Source organism: Mandrillus leucophaeus, unplaced genomic scaffold (assembly GCF_000951045.1).
Source record: "Mandrillus leucophaeus isolate KB7577 unplaced genomic scaffold, Mleu.le_1.0 Scaffold2, whole genome shotgun sequence".
Lineage (NCBI taxonomy): Eukaryota > Metazoa > Chordata > Mammalia > Primates > Cercopithecidae > Mandrillus > Mandrillus leucophaeus.
This window is the reverse complement of record NW_012102031.1, coordinates 5,813,941-5,826,080: the sequence shown is the minus strand read 5'-3', so window position 1 is coordinate 5,826,080 and position 12,140 is coordinate 5,813,941. Positions and strand designations below refer to the sequence as shown.

The 12,140-nt window shown below is 57.6% G+C and overlaps 1 protein-coding gene across 1 annotated transcript in view; it reads right to left on the bottom strand.

Annotated features, from left to right (window-relative positions):
* The window catches only part of MFNG (MFNG O-fucosylpeptide 3-beta-N-acetylglucosaminyltransferase), a 21,248-nt gene extending 9,599 nt beyond the window's left edge, over positions 1-11,649 (bottom strand). Inside the window, exons 1-5 of the mRNA XM_011979138.1 lie at positions 11,022-11,649; positions 5,265-5,313; positions 4,747-4,849; positions 3,893-4,046; positions 1,565-1,650 (exon numbers count right to left, since the gene is read on the bottom strand). Coding sequence (XP_011834528.1) covers positions 1,565-1,650; positions 3,893-4,046; positions 4,747-4,849; positions 5,265-5,313; positions 11,022-11,276 — 647 coding nt within the window. The 5' untranslated portion in view covers positions 11,277-11,649. The remainder of the gene's footprint in view (positions 1-1,564; positions 1,651-3,892; positions 4,047-4,746; positions 4,850-5,264; positions 5,314-11,021) is intronic.
* Between the last annotated feature and the right edge of the window lie 491 nt (positions 11,650-12,140).

Here is a 12,140-nt window from a genome sequence, read left to right as displayed (position 1 = left end):
TGCCCAGGCTGGAGTGCAGTGGTGCAATCTCGGCTCACTGCAACTTCCACCTCCCGGGTTTAAGCAATTCTCCTGCCTCAGCCTCCTGAGCCCGCCGCCACACCCGGCTAATTTTTGTATTTTTAGTAGAGACGGGGTTTCACCATGTTGGCCAGGCTGGTCTCAAACTCCTGACCTCAAGTGATTCACCCACCTCAACCTCCCAAAGTGCTGGGATTACAGGCATGAGTCACCTAAGCAGTCTTGCAGGATGGGCTGGAGTCAGCCAGTGCTGAGGGAAGAGAGGAACAGAGTCCCAGGCAAGGACTTCAACTGGCCGCACACACCCCATTTATGCTGCCGCCCTGGATGCTTGGCCAAGGGGCAAATGGGTGCAGAAATCCAGCCTGTACTCCCCTCCCCAGCCTGCGAGCCCTCAAGCTGCACCTGCAGGATTTGGAGGCAGTGGCCTTTTTCTAATTCACACAAAGGTAATTTAGAGGTTGGCAGAAGCCTGGGTGGGGGCATCCCAGGCACAGGGATGACCCTGGTCATGTGTACACACACAGCTCTGTGGACAGGCCCCAGGACAGTGAGGCCGCTCGTGTCCTGGGGGTCCCCTCCCAGCCAGGCAAGGCAGGGCAGGCTTGGGTAGTAGCAAGGCTTGCAGACCTTGGAGCCAAACCCAGCAGCTGAGTGACCTTGAACCTGGCTGACCTCAGACTGGCTTCATCTCAGCGCCTCAGTCGCCTGAGATCTAGAAACACAAGGCTAAGGCCACCTTCTCCCTGAGGCGTTGTGATCCTGTTGATGGAGCACAGAGCTGGCTCAGAGTCAGCCTCAATACAAGAGAGTGGCCGCTGATGGTGTTAATAATAACAACAGCCCGGAAAGACCTCCGGAGGCCAGGCCTTGCCACTTCTGGAATACCAGTGTCCCACCCCCACCCACACTGCGGCCTCCACTACCCCCGAGATCCCCTCATGATATTAGGAGTGATATCATCTCCCTTCGATGGTATGATGAGTAATATCACAGGGTGTACACCCACTGTGATATTAGGAGTAACATCATCTCCCTTAGATGGCCCAGTGTAGTGTACATGGGGCTGACCCAGCTCAAATACCACCTCTTCCTGGAAGTCTTCCCTTCTGCCCTCGACCAGAAGGCCCTTCTCCCTCCTCTGAAGGCCCTTACATTCGGCCTTCGCCTCCCCTACGGCACTGACCGGTCAGAAAAGGGTAGCAAATAGCACCTACCAGGGCCAGTCCAGACATTTTCTCATTGAACCCTTACCACACCACTGGCCATTGTATTATCAGGCCCATGGACAGACAGAGGGACTGGGGCTCTTGGAGATGATATGACTCACCTGTGTGTGGCAAGTCATGCACTCGGCCGCGCAGCCCCAAGGGCAGGTGGCAGGTGGTTTGCTCGCCACTAACTGCCGCACTGTGACACACATGAATGAGGAGCAGCTTCTCCTGAACTCACTCTCAAAGCCCTTCCTGCTGCCAAGGCCCCTCCTGTATCCCAGCCGCCACCCCCTCCCTGCCTTCCTGCCCGCCTCGGGGTCTCTGCTTACCTGGCCCACGGAGCCATCTTCAAAGCCAGTTTGCGATTGATGCAGAAGCCAGCACCCCCGGTGGCGAACCAGAACTGTACCAGCCTCTGAGGGAGAGGAGGCCAAGGGGCAGAGTGAGCCTGGTGGGATTTGTGGGGGAAAGGGACAGCCAGGCCACCCTTCACTCCCAACCCGCATGGCTCAAAAGCTCTTTATTTTGAATCTCACTAGAATCTTGCTACGGCCTGGCACTACTGTGCCCATTCTATAGATAAGAAAACAGAGGCCCGAAGTCACATAGTTAATTAGGAGTGATGAGGTCACTGATCAGACTCAAGTCCAGCTGGATTCCAGTTAAAGGGGACGAGTACTGGTTTACCCACTTGCCCCTTGGCCAGGCATCCAGGTCAGCGGTATTAATGGGGTGTGTGCGGTCAGTTGAAGTCCTTGCCTGGGACTCTGTTCCTCTCTCCCCTAAGCATTGGCTGACTCCAGCCCATCCTGCAAGACTCTGTTTAGGTGGCTCATGCCTGTAATCCCAGCACTTTCTTTGGGAGGCTGAGGTGGGTGAATCACTTGAGGTCAGGAGTTCGAGACCAGCCTGGCCAACATGGTGAAACCCTGTCTCTACTAAAAGGCCACTGTGCCCATTTCCCCTGAGAAAGGTCTCTACCTCACTGCATGTGGCTTGGGAGGGGCTGCCAAACACTGCACCTGCTCTCCTGGGCCACAGAGGTGGGCCTAGGTTGACGGGGCCTGAGTGTACAGAGGAAAGATGTGGCTGGGAAATGAAGGTCAGACTGTGTCCAATACAGATCACTAACACTTTCTTTCTTTTTTTTTTTTTCAGAGACAGAGTCTTGCTCTGTTGCCCAGGCTCAAGTGTAAGTGTAGTGTTGCGATCTCGGCTCACTGCAGCCTCCGTCTCCCAGGTTCAAGCAATTCTCCTGCCTCCGCTTCCCAAGTAGCTGGGACTATAGGCGTGCGTCACCACGCCCAACTAATTTTTGTATTTTTTAGTAGAGATGGGGTTTCACTATATGTTGGCTGGCCAGGCTGGTCTCAAACTCCTGACCTCAGGTGATTCATCCACCTCGGCCTCCCAAAGTGCTGGGATCACAGACATGAGCCACTGCGCCTGGCCTCAGATCACTAACACTTTCTAGTGTTGACTTTGTGCCAGGTCTCATTCCAAGGACTTGGATAGATGACCTCATTTCATTCTTTCTTCTATGTTCACAACCACTCTTTGAGTACGGGCTATTATTACCCATTTCACAGATTAGGAAACTGAGGCACAGAGAGGTGAGGTGACTTCATCAAGGTCACAAAGCCAGGAGATGGCAGGGCTGCCGTGTAAACCCAGGGAGTCAGGCTCCAGCACGCAGTTCTCCACCCCAGAGGCAAATGGCTTAGGCAGAGGTGAGTGGCCAGTAGTGAAGTGGTATGGGAGCCTGGGGGACCCCCTGGCTCCCCTGGAATCACTCACACACAGAGCCCCAGGGCCCAGAAGAATTTAATTAAGGCTCAGAGGCTGATTAGCTACTGATAATTAAGGTTTTGTGTTTTCTGCTCTTGTTTTTTTCCTAATGAAGCAGATGGTGACCTGAGAAGGGAGGTTGAGCCCCGCTGTGTGCCCAGCTCCTGCACCAGGCACTGCCTCTAGAGAGGGACCTCCCGACCTGCCTTTTTCCTTGGGCCAAGGGAGCCCTAGGGTCTGGACCACTCTAACACCTGATATCCAGTGGGTCCTGGGGACAGGGAAAGAACCATGCAATATTTGGGACATACTTATACTAAAAAATTCCTCATTATTTATTTGAAAGTGAAGTTTAACTGGATGTAGTGGTTTTTCATTTATTTGTTTAATGAATCTGGCAACCCGAATCAGCATCCATCCAGGTCAGAAACTGAGGTGGGTATGGAGCCCCCTGTTGTGCCAGGTGTCAACTCTTCAGTCACAGGCTAGTGGAGATGTCTGGAGAGAGAGGGTGCCCAGGGAGGGGAAGTGGGGGAAGGGTTCTGGGGCTCAGGCAGCAGCAATTGATCACCCAGCCCCACAGTATTCCAGCAAATTTTTTTTTTTTTTTTTTGAGATGGAGTCTCGCTCTGCCACCCAGGTTGAAGTGCAATGTCGCCATCTCAGCTCACTGCAACCTCTGCCTCCCGGGTTCAAGCGATTCTCTCTCTCAGCCTCCCAAGAAGTTGGGACTACAGGTGCCAAACCCACATGGGGCCAAACCCGGAACCCAGAACCCCTCGCACCTCTCTAGCACACCCCCACCCCTGGGACTGGCCCGGCCCTGGGACCAATGGGCCAAGAGGCAAAGGAGGAGGAGAGGGACCCACCGTGCGGTTGTGGGGCTGTGGCTCTGAGGCGTGGATGGGCCGGTTCAGGCTGGGCCTTCCCACGTAGACGTCGCTGTCCAGTGGGAAGGCTCTCAGCAGCTGCAACAGCGCTCTTGGGTTCACATAGTTGTCATCATCCACGTGGCAGAACCACCTGTAGGGATGAAACGGGGAGAGTGAACTTGTTGCGGGGTGGGGAGTTCCAAGCCAGGGTCCCCAAGCACCCCCACAGTCGGTCAACAGTGACAGAATGGGGGTAGGGGTGGGGGAGGCTGACATTTAAGGCATCTGTTTTGTGCCAAGTTGCATATTGTGTAAGCTCGTGAGGAGGGTACCCACTTCACAGTTGAGGACCAAGACTAAGAGGTTAAGACACTCGCCCTGGCCAGGTGTGGTGGCTCACGCCTGTAAGCCCAGCACTTTAGGAGGCCGAGGCGGGTGAATCACCTGAGGTCGGGAGTTCGAGACCAGCCTGGCCAACATGGTGAAACCCCCATCTCTACTAAAATTACAAAAGTTAGCCAGGCGTGATGGTGGGCATCTGTCATCCCAGCTACTCGGTTGGCTGAGGCAGGAGAATCGCTTGAATCCAGGAGGCGGAGGTTTCAATGAGCCGAGACCGTACCATTGCACTCCAGCCTGGGCGACAAGAGTGAAACTATCTCAAAAAAAAAAAAAGTCATTTTCCCAAGGTCACATATCCAATCCTGAATGGCAGGACTGGAACCCAGCTGGACTTCATCTGCCCACTGCCTGCTAGGGGAGTAGGGGCTGAAGTCAGACCCCAGGAGGCCCACGGGTTATTTTCACTGAGCCCAGATCACACCTATCCCCAGAGACCCAGGAACACTCGCCTAAGCCCACTGGCCAAGAAGGTGTCGAACTCAGCAGCCATCTTGCAGGACAGAGCTGGGTGGCTGTGTTCCGCGGAGCAGTTGGTGACCACAAGGTGGGACCCTGGAGAAGTGAGGGGGAGTCAGGGGACCCTGTCCAGCTCCCCGCTTTGCAGCCCTGAACACAGAATACAGAGCAAGGCTGGACTACAGGGAGCATGGAGCGGCCCACCCACTCCCATTTTACACATGGTAACACTGAGGCCCCAGGAAGGCAGACCTGCCCAGGACCACAGAGCTAGTGGACAGCAGGCTGGACTGGGACTCAGGTGTCCAGGGCCTTGTCCAGCACAGCTCCTCCCCTACCCATGCCCACACCAGTTTCCAGGGAAGAGGCCCACTTCCCTCCTGGGCAAAGGGGGATCCCCACATGCCAAGGGTGGGCAGCCCATTTCCTGGAAATCCTCAGGCCAGGACACAGCCACCCCAGCTTTCCTGGGCAACAGTTAAAGACCCCCACCCAGGCAAGGCAGAGTTACCCAGTCTCTCCTGGAGGCCTTTGTCTGGGCTGTCGGTGAAGACGAATGTCTAGGAAGGAGAAGAAGGGGTCAGGACTCACGTCGGCCCAAGCGACACCCCAGACCAATCCACAACCCACCAACACCAGGCCCCAGATGGACTCTGTACTCCTTCAGTGACACACACACCCCTCTCATGGTCACACGCTGCTTCAGGACAACATACAACACATACAACTCAGCCTTTGTAGACACACAACTTCAGGGTGTACACAGCCCACAGTCTAAACACATACCCTCGCCCCCTTTCCAGAGCAGCCACAGGGACCCAACCACAAGCACACACCTGGGCAGCATCTCACCCTTTTCTATCTCTCTCTCACACACACACACACGCACACACACACGCGCACACACACGCGCACGCACACACACGCACACACGCACACACGCACGCACACGCGCACGCACACACACACGCACACACACGCGCACACACACGCACACGCACACACACACGCACACACACACAGCTGCACTCGGCTCCTCCACAGTCACGTAACACAACCTTAAACCCATTATCAGGACACAAACTGTATGTGAACAGACCCACACCCACGCCCTGGGACACCGTGCCACTAGGGAGACGTCATACCTTCACAGCCACACAAACCCCCTGTGAAAGCCATCTCGGAAATGCCGCCTCACAGCCCAGTCCAGCTCTCCCAGATTGGACATGCACCTGCCCCCAGCGACCCTCAAATCTCACAAGGCAGGTGTTTTCATCTGTTCGCTTCCCAGACGACGAAAAGGAGGCTGAGCGATGGACCAGGGTTGGCAAGTGCCAGGCTGACATTCGAACCCACGGACCTCTCCCCGCCGCCTCCCAGGCAGCGAAAGCTGCTCAGCTCCTACATAATCCAAACCCAAACTCTGAATGAGAGGTAGAGGAAGCACATGGATGCGACAAAGACAAGCCAGGCTGGGGACAAAGACGAGCCAGGCTGGGGACTGGTGTCCTTCCCATTTCACGCCCGGCCCAACATAGGCAGAGCTTCTCAGCTGCCCAAGTGGGTCCTCTCACTCAGTGAGCACCTCAAGGGCCTTTGAGGGCCTCCCCAGCCCTGGGACTGCCTGGCCCAGGACTCAGGACAATTCTGGACCCTTTCCAAGTGCCCCACCTCTTTAAAGCCCCCAGACTCTCTCAGCCCCCACTGGGGCCACACTCGTGGCTTAGCCCTATCCTCCCTCAAAGCTCAGGGCCTCCAATTGCAATGCTCCCCTCTGCTTACCCACAATCCCCTCCCTTCTTTCCAGGAATTAGCCCTTCAGATCAGAACAGTCCCCGCCTTGAGCCTCAGTTTACCCATCTACAAAAGGGGTAGATGGCTGTGAGTAGTGGCTGTGAGAATAAAACAAGATTGTGTGTAAAAGAGCAAGGAAGAGTTGACAGTGAAGTCAGGCTCATCTACTTGTATTTCAGGAGAAACTGAGGCATAGGAGGCCAAGAGGCCAGGAGCCAGGTTTGACACAGGAAGGGGCAGGAGAGAGCCAGGCTGTCTCCCAAGGCCCATGGCCACAGCCCTGCTTCTGAACGACTATCACCTCTCACTGGACTATTGCAAGACTCTGCCTCTATCCCTCAGATATGTTTTCCTGCCAGGACCAGAATCGGATAACATCCACCTCCACCACCAGCCACTAACACCTTCCATGGCTCCCTACCACCCTTGGGATAAAGGCCAGCCTCCCTGTGGCCAGTGAGGGGCCACCTGGCCAGCCTGCCTGATGTAGTCTGATCTCATTACTTCCTGCCCACTCTTGGGGCTTCTCTCTCTCTCGGTCTCTCTCTCTCTCTCTCTCTCTCTCTCTGTCTCACACACACGCACGCACGGGCCCACACCTCTGATCCTCTGCACATGCTGTGCCCTCTTTCCACCCTCTAGCTCCCAGCTCAGGCATCACCTCCCCCGGGAAGCCTTCCCTGACACCCCTGCAGCTACTTTAGGGGCCCCTGCTATGTGTTCCTCAGCCCTCTGTTCCTCCTGTCACTAACAGCAGTTAGCAAAACTCCCTGGTTACAGAAATTTATCTCTCCGTCTCTTCCACCAAACAATGGCATCCTGGAGGCCACAGGCTGGATCCAATTTGTCTCCTTGTTCCGGCACCTGGCCCTCCTCGGGAAGGCCTGGGCAGCGTCCACCCTCTGAGCCTCTCTCCCTGGGGTCTGTCTCCCACCGTCAGATTTAGCAAATGCTGGAGGTCTCCGGATTTCCGCAGGGGGAAATGTTGGTGGTCCCAGCCTAGGCCCTGGTCCGCTTCTCCATGAAGCCCACTCCATCAGTGACGCCATGCAGCCTCTCAGCTTTAAACACCATCAGGGAGCTGGAGACTCGTGGACAGCACCAGCCCTAGCCTCTCCCTGAGCTCCAAACTGTCAAATCCCCTGAAACCACAACGTCTCCTGGGGGCTGAACGCATCAAGACTGAGCCCCCGTGCTCCCCAAGACCTGCTCCTCCCTCTCACTGGTTGGAACCCAAAACCTCAGACTCTCTGCTCCTCCTCTCTTCCTCTCACACCTCCCCCCGAGCCTATCATCAATTCGGCTCACCAGCCTCCAAATAGTCTGGGACGCTGCTCTTCCCTCCAGCCCGCCCCGGCCACCCGCCCGGGTCCCCTCCACTGGCCACTGTCGTCACCTGCTGCCTGCTTTGCCCCAGGCCCTCCTCCCTGGCCTCCCTGCTCTGTTCTGCTCCCACCCCAAGACTGTTTTCAACACAGCCTCAAGGGATCCTATAAAAGAAGCCAGGCCTTTCCTGCCCTGCCCTCGGCAAACTTTTGCCACCAAACAGCCACCAGATAGTGAAGCACTCTCAAGCTTGGAGCATGGGCCAAATGGGCTGAGGACCGTTTCCGGGTGAAGATCTAGTAACCTGAATAAAGCAGAATAGGCACTTTGGGAGGCCAAGGCGAGCAGATCACCTGAGGCCAGGAGTTCAAGACCAGCCTGGCCAACATGGCAACACCCCATCTCTACTAAAAATAGAAAAATTAGCCAGGCGTGGTGCACATGCTTGTAGTCCCAGCTATTCAGGAAGCTGAGGATTGATTGAAACCAGGAGAAGGAGGTTGCAGTGAGCCGGGATCACGCCACTACACTCCAGCCTGGGCAACAGAGTGAGACTCCTCAAAAAAAACAAAAACAAAAACAAAACTAAGCAAAACACAGCAGCCTTGAGCAGAGTGAGGGAGGGAGGCGGGAAGGCGAGTCCAGGTCCAGAGGGGGCGGGGGCATGGGAGAGGGCAGTGAGGCTGGTGCTTTCAGTCCCTGGGAATCCTAAGGTTGGCACAGAGCAATGGGCAGAGTTTCCTCGGAGCCAAGGGCTGTATTTGACTTGTTTAAGGAGGAGACCTGACAATGGGGAAAACTTCATAGGCAGCCACGGGAAACAAAGGGATACGCAGGCTGCTAGGGCAGGGGAGGGGTGGCCGGGGACCATCTGCTGCAGACGACGGGAGGTGTGGGGCTGCTGCCACATCTCCCCCCAACGAGGGGACCATAGGGAGGAGAAAGGCTCCCCTTGAGCACAAAACCCGCCTCCCCCAGCCCACCCCTCAGCCCAGGACAAAGGCCAGCACACGAGTCCCGGCCCCTGCCACAAGGCCCACCTGCCACCCGACCGCCCTTAACCAGCCAGGCAGGCGCCCAGCGCTGCAGTTAACCAGCTCAGGCCCGGTCTGGACATTCCCGCCCTGTGCAGACGGGGAAACTGCAGGCTGAAAGGGGAGGGCCTTGGCCGAGGTCACAGACAGAAGTGAGCCAAAGGGTGAGAGATGTGGGGTAGCGAGCGAGGGCCTCCCTGTCCTCCCACCTCCTCCTCTATCTCAGCATCCTTCCTTCTTTCAACTTCAAGGACAAGATTTCTAGAGTCTGCCCCTCGCCCCTTGGGTCCAGCTGAGTGGATTCATCTCCCACCTCGGCCGAACCCTGCTCAGTGTTTGCACTGTAAGGCGGGAACATCACGGTCATCACAGCCGATCTCTGGGGCTTACTGTGAGGGGGAAACAAGCAACTCGCCTGATCTACAGCCCTGAGCGGCGGCAGAGCTGCCAGCACCCCCACTCCCACCCCACTGCCTGATTCGCATGTGGGATCGAGCTTGGGACAGGGAAGGGGATGTTCTTGCCTGCCTCTCCTGGCCTGGTACTGCCAGGCACAGCCGCCCAGGCTGAAGGCCAAGGACCCTCTCCTGTAGCCCAGTGACCCAGGCCTCACAGGGCTCCCAAGTCTCAGCAGGGAAGAAAAGCACCCAGCCAGGAGCAAGGTTCTAGGTCCCACTGGGCACTGCCCCCTCAGGCCTTCTGCGTGACACCACGCCAGCCAGCACTTCCTCCTCTCTGGCCTCAGTTTCCTCATCCGGGGCAAGGGCAGCACCGCAGTGATGGAGACAAGACAGGAAAGGGCCGTGGGCCACGTGAGGCCACGCTCCCGGGTACACAGACGCATAAACAGGAAGGCCTGCGGGAGGGCCCGCCTTGGCGGCTTCCGCAGGAAGAACCAGGATCTCCCCAAGATGAGAAGCCGTGTGGGGCCCAGAGAAGAGCTGGGGTGCTGGGGGCCAGCTGGGGAAGAGTTAATCCTGAGTATAAGGGCAGAAATCAGGGCAGGGTGCCCCTCCCCGGGAGGGCCTGGCCTCTGCCAGCCATCCTCTCCCCCTCCTTTTGGTCTTCCAGGAGGCCTCAACTATCTCCAAAGACTCAGTCACTTCCTCCCACTGAGCCAGCCGCCAAAGAGGGGACGGATGTGTGTGTGTGTGTGTGTGTGTGTGTGTGTGTGTGTGTGTACCCGTTTTCCACCTCCCCCATCAACGGTCCCTAACACCCGACATCAGTGACTTTGCTTAAGGAAGATACTGGATGCGAGGAGGGGAAAGGCTGGAAGGGACTTGGCTTGCCGGAGCCATGCAGCCATGTGACAGACACGCCTCTTGTCACGCACATCTAGCACACTCCAGCTCCGTGCGTGTGAGCATGCGTACACACACACACAATCCCACCTACTGCCTCACTAAGGCCTCCCCGACCTACTGCCCACCACTGCCTCAGGCACCACCCTTGTGGCATGCGCTCTCCTTCCCTGCCTCGGAAGCAGCCCACAGGAAGCCAGCGCAGGAGACCAGACATGGCAGCCTCGGCACACCCAGGGCAGCAGAGGCACAGCAGGAGGGGCTGTCGGGAAGCCTGAAGGGATGCCTCCTCCAAGAACAGACCCCACCTAGAGATTCTCCCCCAGTCCCCCACCCTCAGAGCCTGGGCAGGACAGCACCTAAGGCCTGGGTGGAACAGCCTGGCCTGGGCACGGGTCAGGGTCAGGACCTCTTGGAAGCCTCCACCCCAGCTGCCCAACATCCACCATTACCCCCGATGCCAGGCTGGGTCTGGGTGGCTGGGGGTGAAGCCCTCACGGGAGCAGCTAGGAATAGAAGGACCCTCAGGAAGGACCCGGGAGCCTGGAGCAGGGGCCCAGCCTGGCCCCCAAAAGTGGTGGAGTGGAGGGACCTGGATGGACCTGGAGTCAGGACCAGTACAGGGCACAGGCAGGACCACAGGCAGCCCCTGAAGCTGGGAATAAGGAGAGGGGAAGAGGGTCCCAGATTAGGCAGGTAGCCGGCAGCTTCTCCCATGAGGCAGTCAGGGACCCCAGCCCAGTAGAAAGGCCTCTGAGAACCCCTTAGGCCAGGGGACACTCCCAGGGCCCAATGTCACCCACTTGTCACCTGTTCCCTGGTCCTGGAAACCCACGTGTCAAGCAGCAGCTCCAGGCGCAAGCGGTGGAAGGCCCGGGTCGTCTTCACTGCGATGAAGACATCGTGTAGCTGCAGCTCAGGGGGCCCCGGGCTCGGCTGGCTCAGCTCGGGGGTCTCCTGCACCCGCTGCGGGGACAGGTTCAAGTGGTACCGCAGACACAGGAGCCCCATGCACAGGAGGGTGAGGAGGGCTCCAGCCAGGCCCCGCGGGAGCCGGCACTGCATTGGTTGGCCCTGGGACCCCAGACAGCTCAGCCCCCAAATCCCAACCAGACAGGGAGGGGAAGCTGGTCAGGCAGGGGCTCCGGCAGAGGCAAAAGTCTGGCAGACATCAGGGGCTGGCAAGGAGGGAAGAGGTAGGAGCTGAGGCTCTGAACCCAGAGGCTGAGCCATGGCAGCACGATCTCGACCGCCGCCAGCCCTCCACCTGCTCCCGCTGTCCGGCCTGCCGCAGCCTCCGGGACCGCCCGGCCCCGCCCCGCTCAGCCCGAGGGGCGGGGCCAGACGAAGGGAACCCCAGACAGACGCGGCTGAAAGGAGGCACCAGCAGAAGGGGCAGCCCCGGCTCTGCCAGCTGCTGCGGTGGGAGGAAGTCACAGCAAACCCTCCGTGCCTGGTGGAAGAGAGGGTCCTCCAGCACCGTCCACTCCTGCAGAGAGCTGTCAGCTTGGCCCATTCAACACCCATTACTTTGGTGTCCTGCTTCATCCAGCCCCCAGCTTTTGCTCGCCAGTTTCCTCCGGGATGCTCTCCCATCTTCCACCAGTCTCACCCACATTCCCTCCGCTAGGCTGAATTCTATCTGGACTTCAAAGCTTAAGGGTTCCCTTCTCCAGGAAGCCCTCCGTGATAACCTCTTAACCTTTGGGGCTTCCACAGTTGTTTGCTCAGTTCCTGTGGTCTTCACAACAGCACTAGGACTGTCATTCCCAGTTTATAGCTGAGGACATAAGGCACAAAGGTACAGAATGAACAAAAACAATCCAGCAACTCAGCCGCAGAGCTGGTGGAACCCAGGTCTCTGGTCCTCTTCGGGTTCACAGGAGGTCCCCTGAGGGCACCTGTCCAGCTGTGCCCCAGCCCATACCT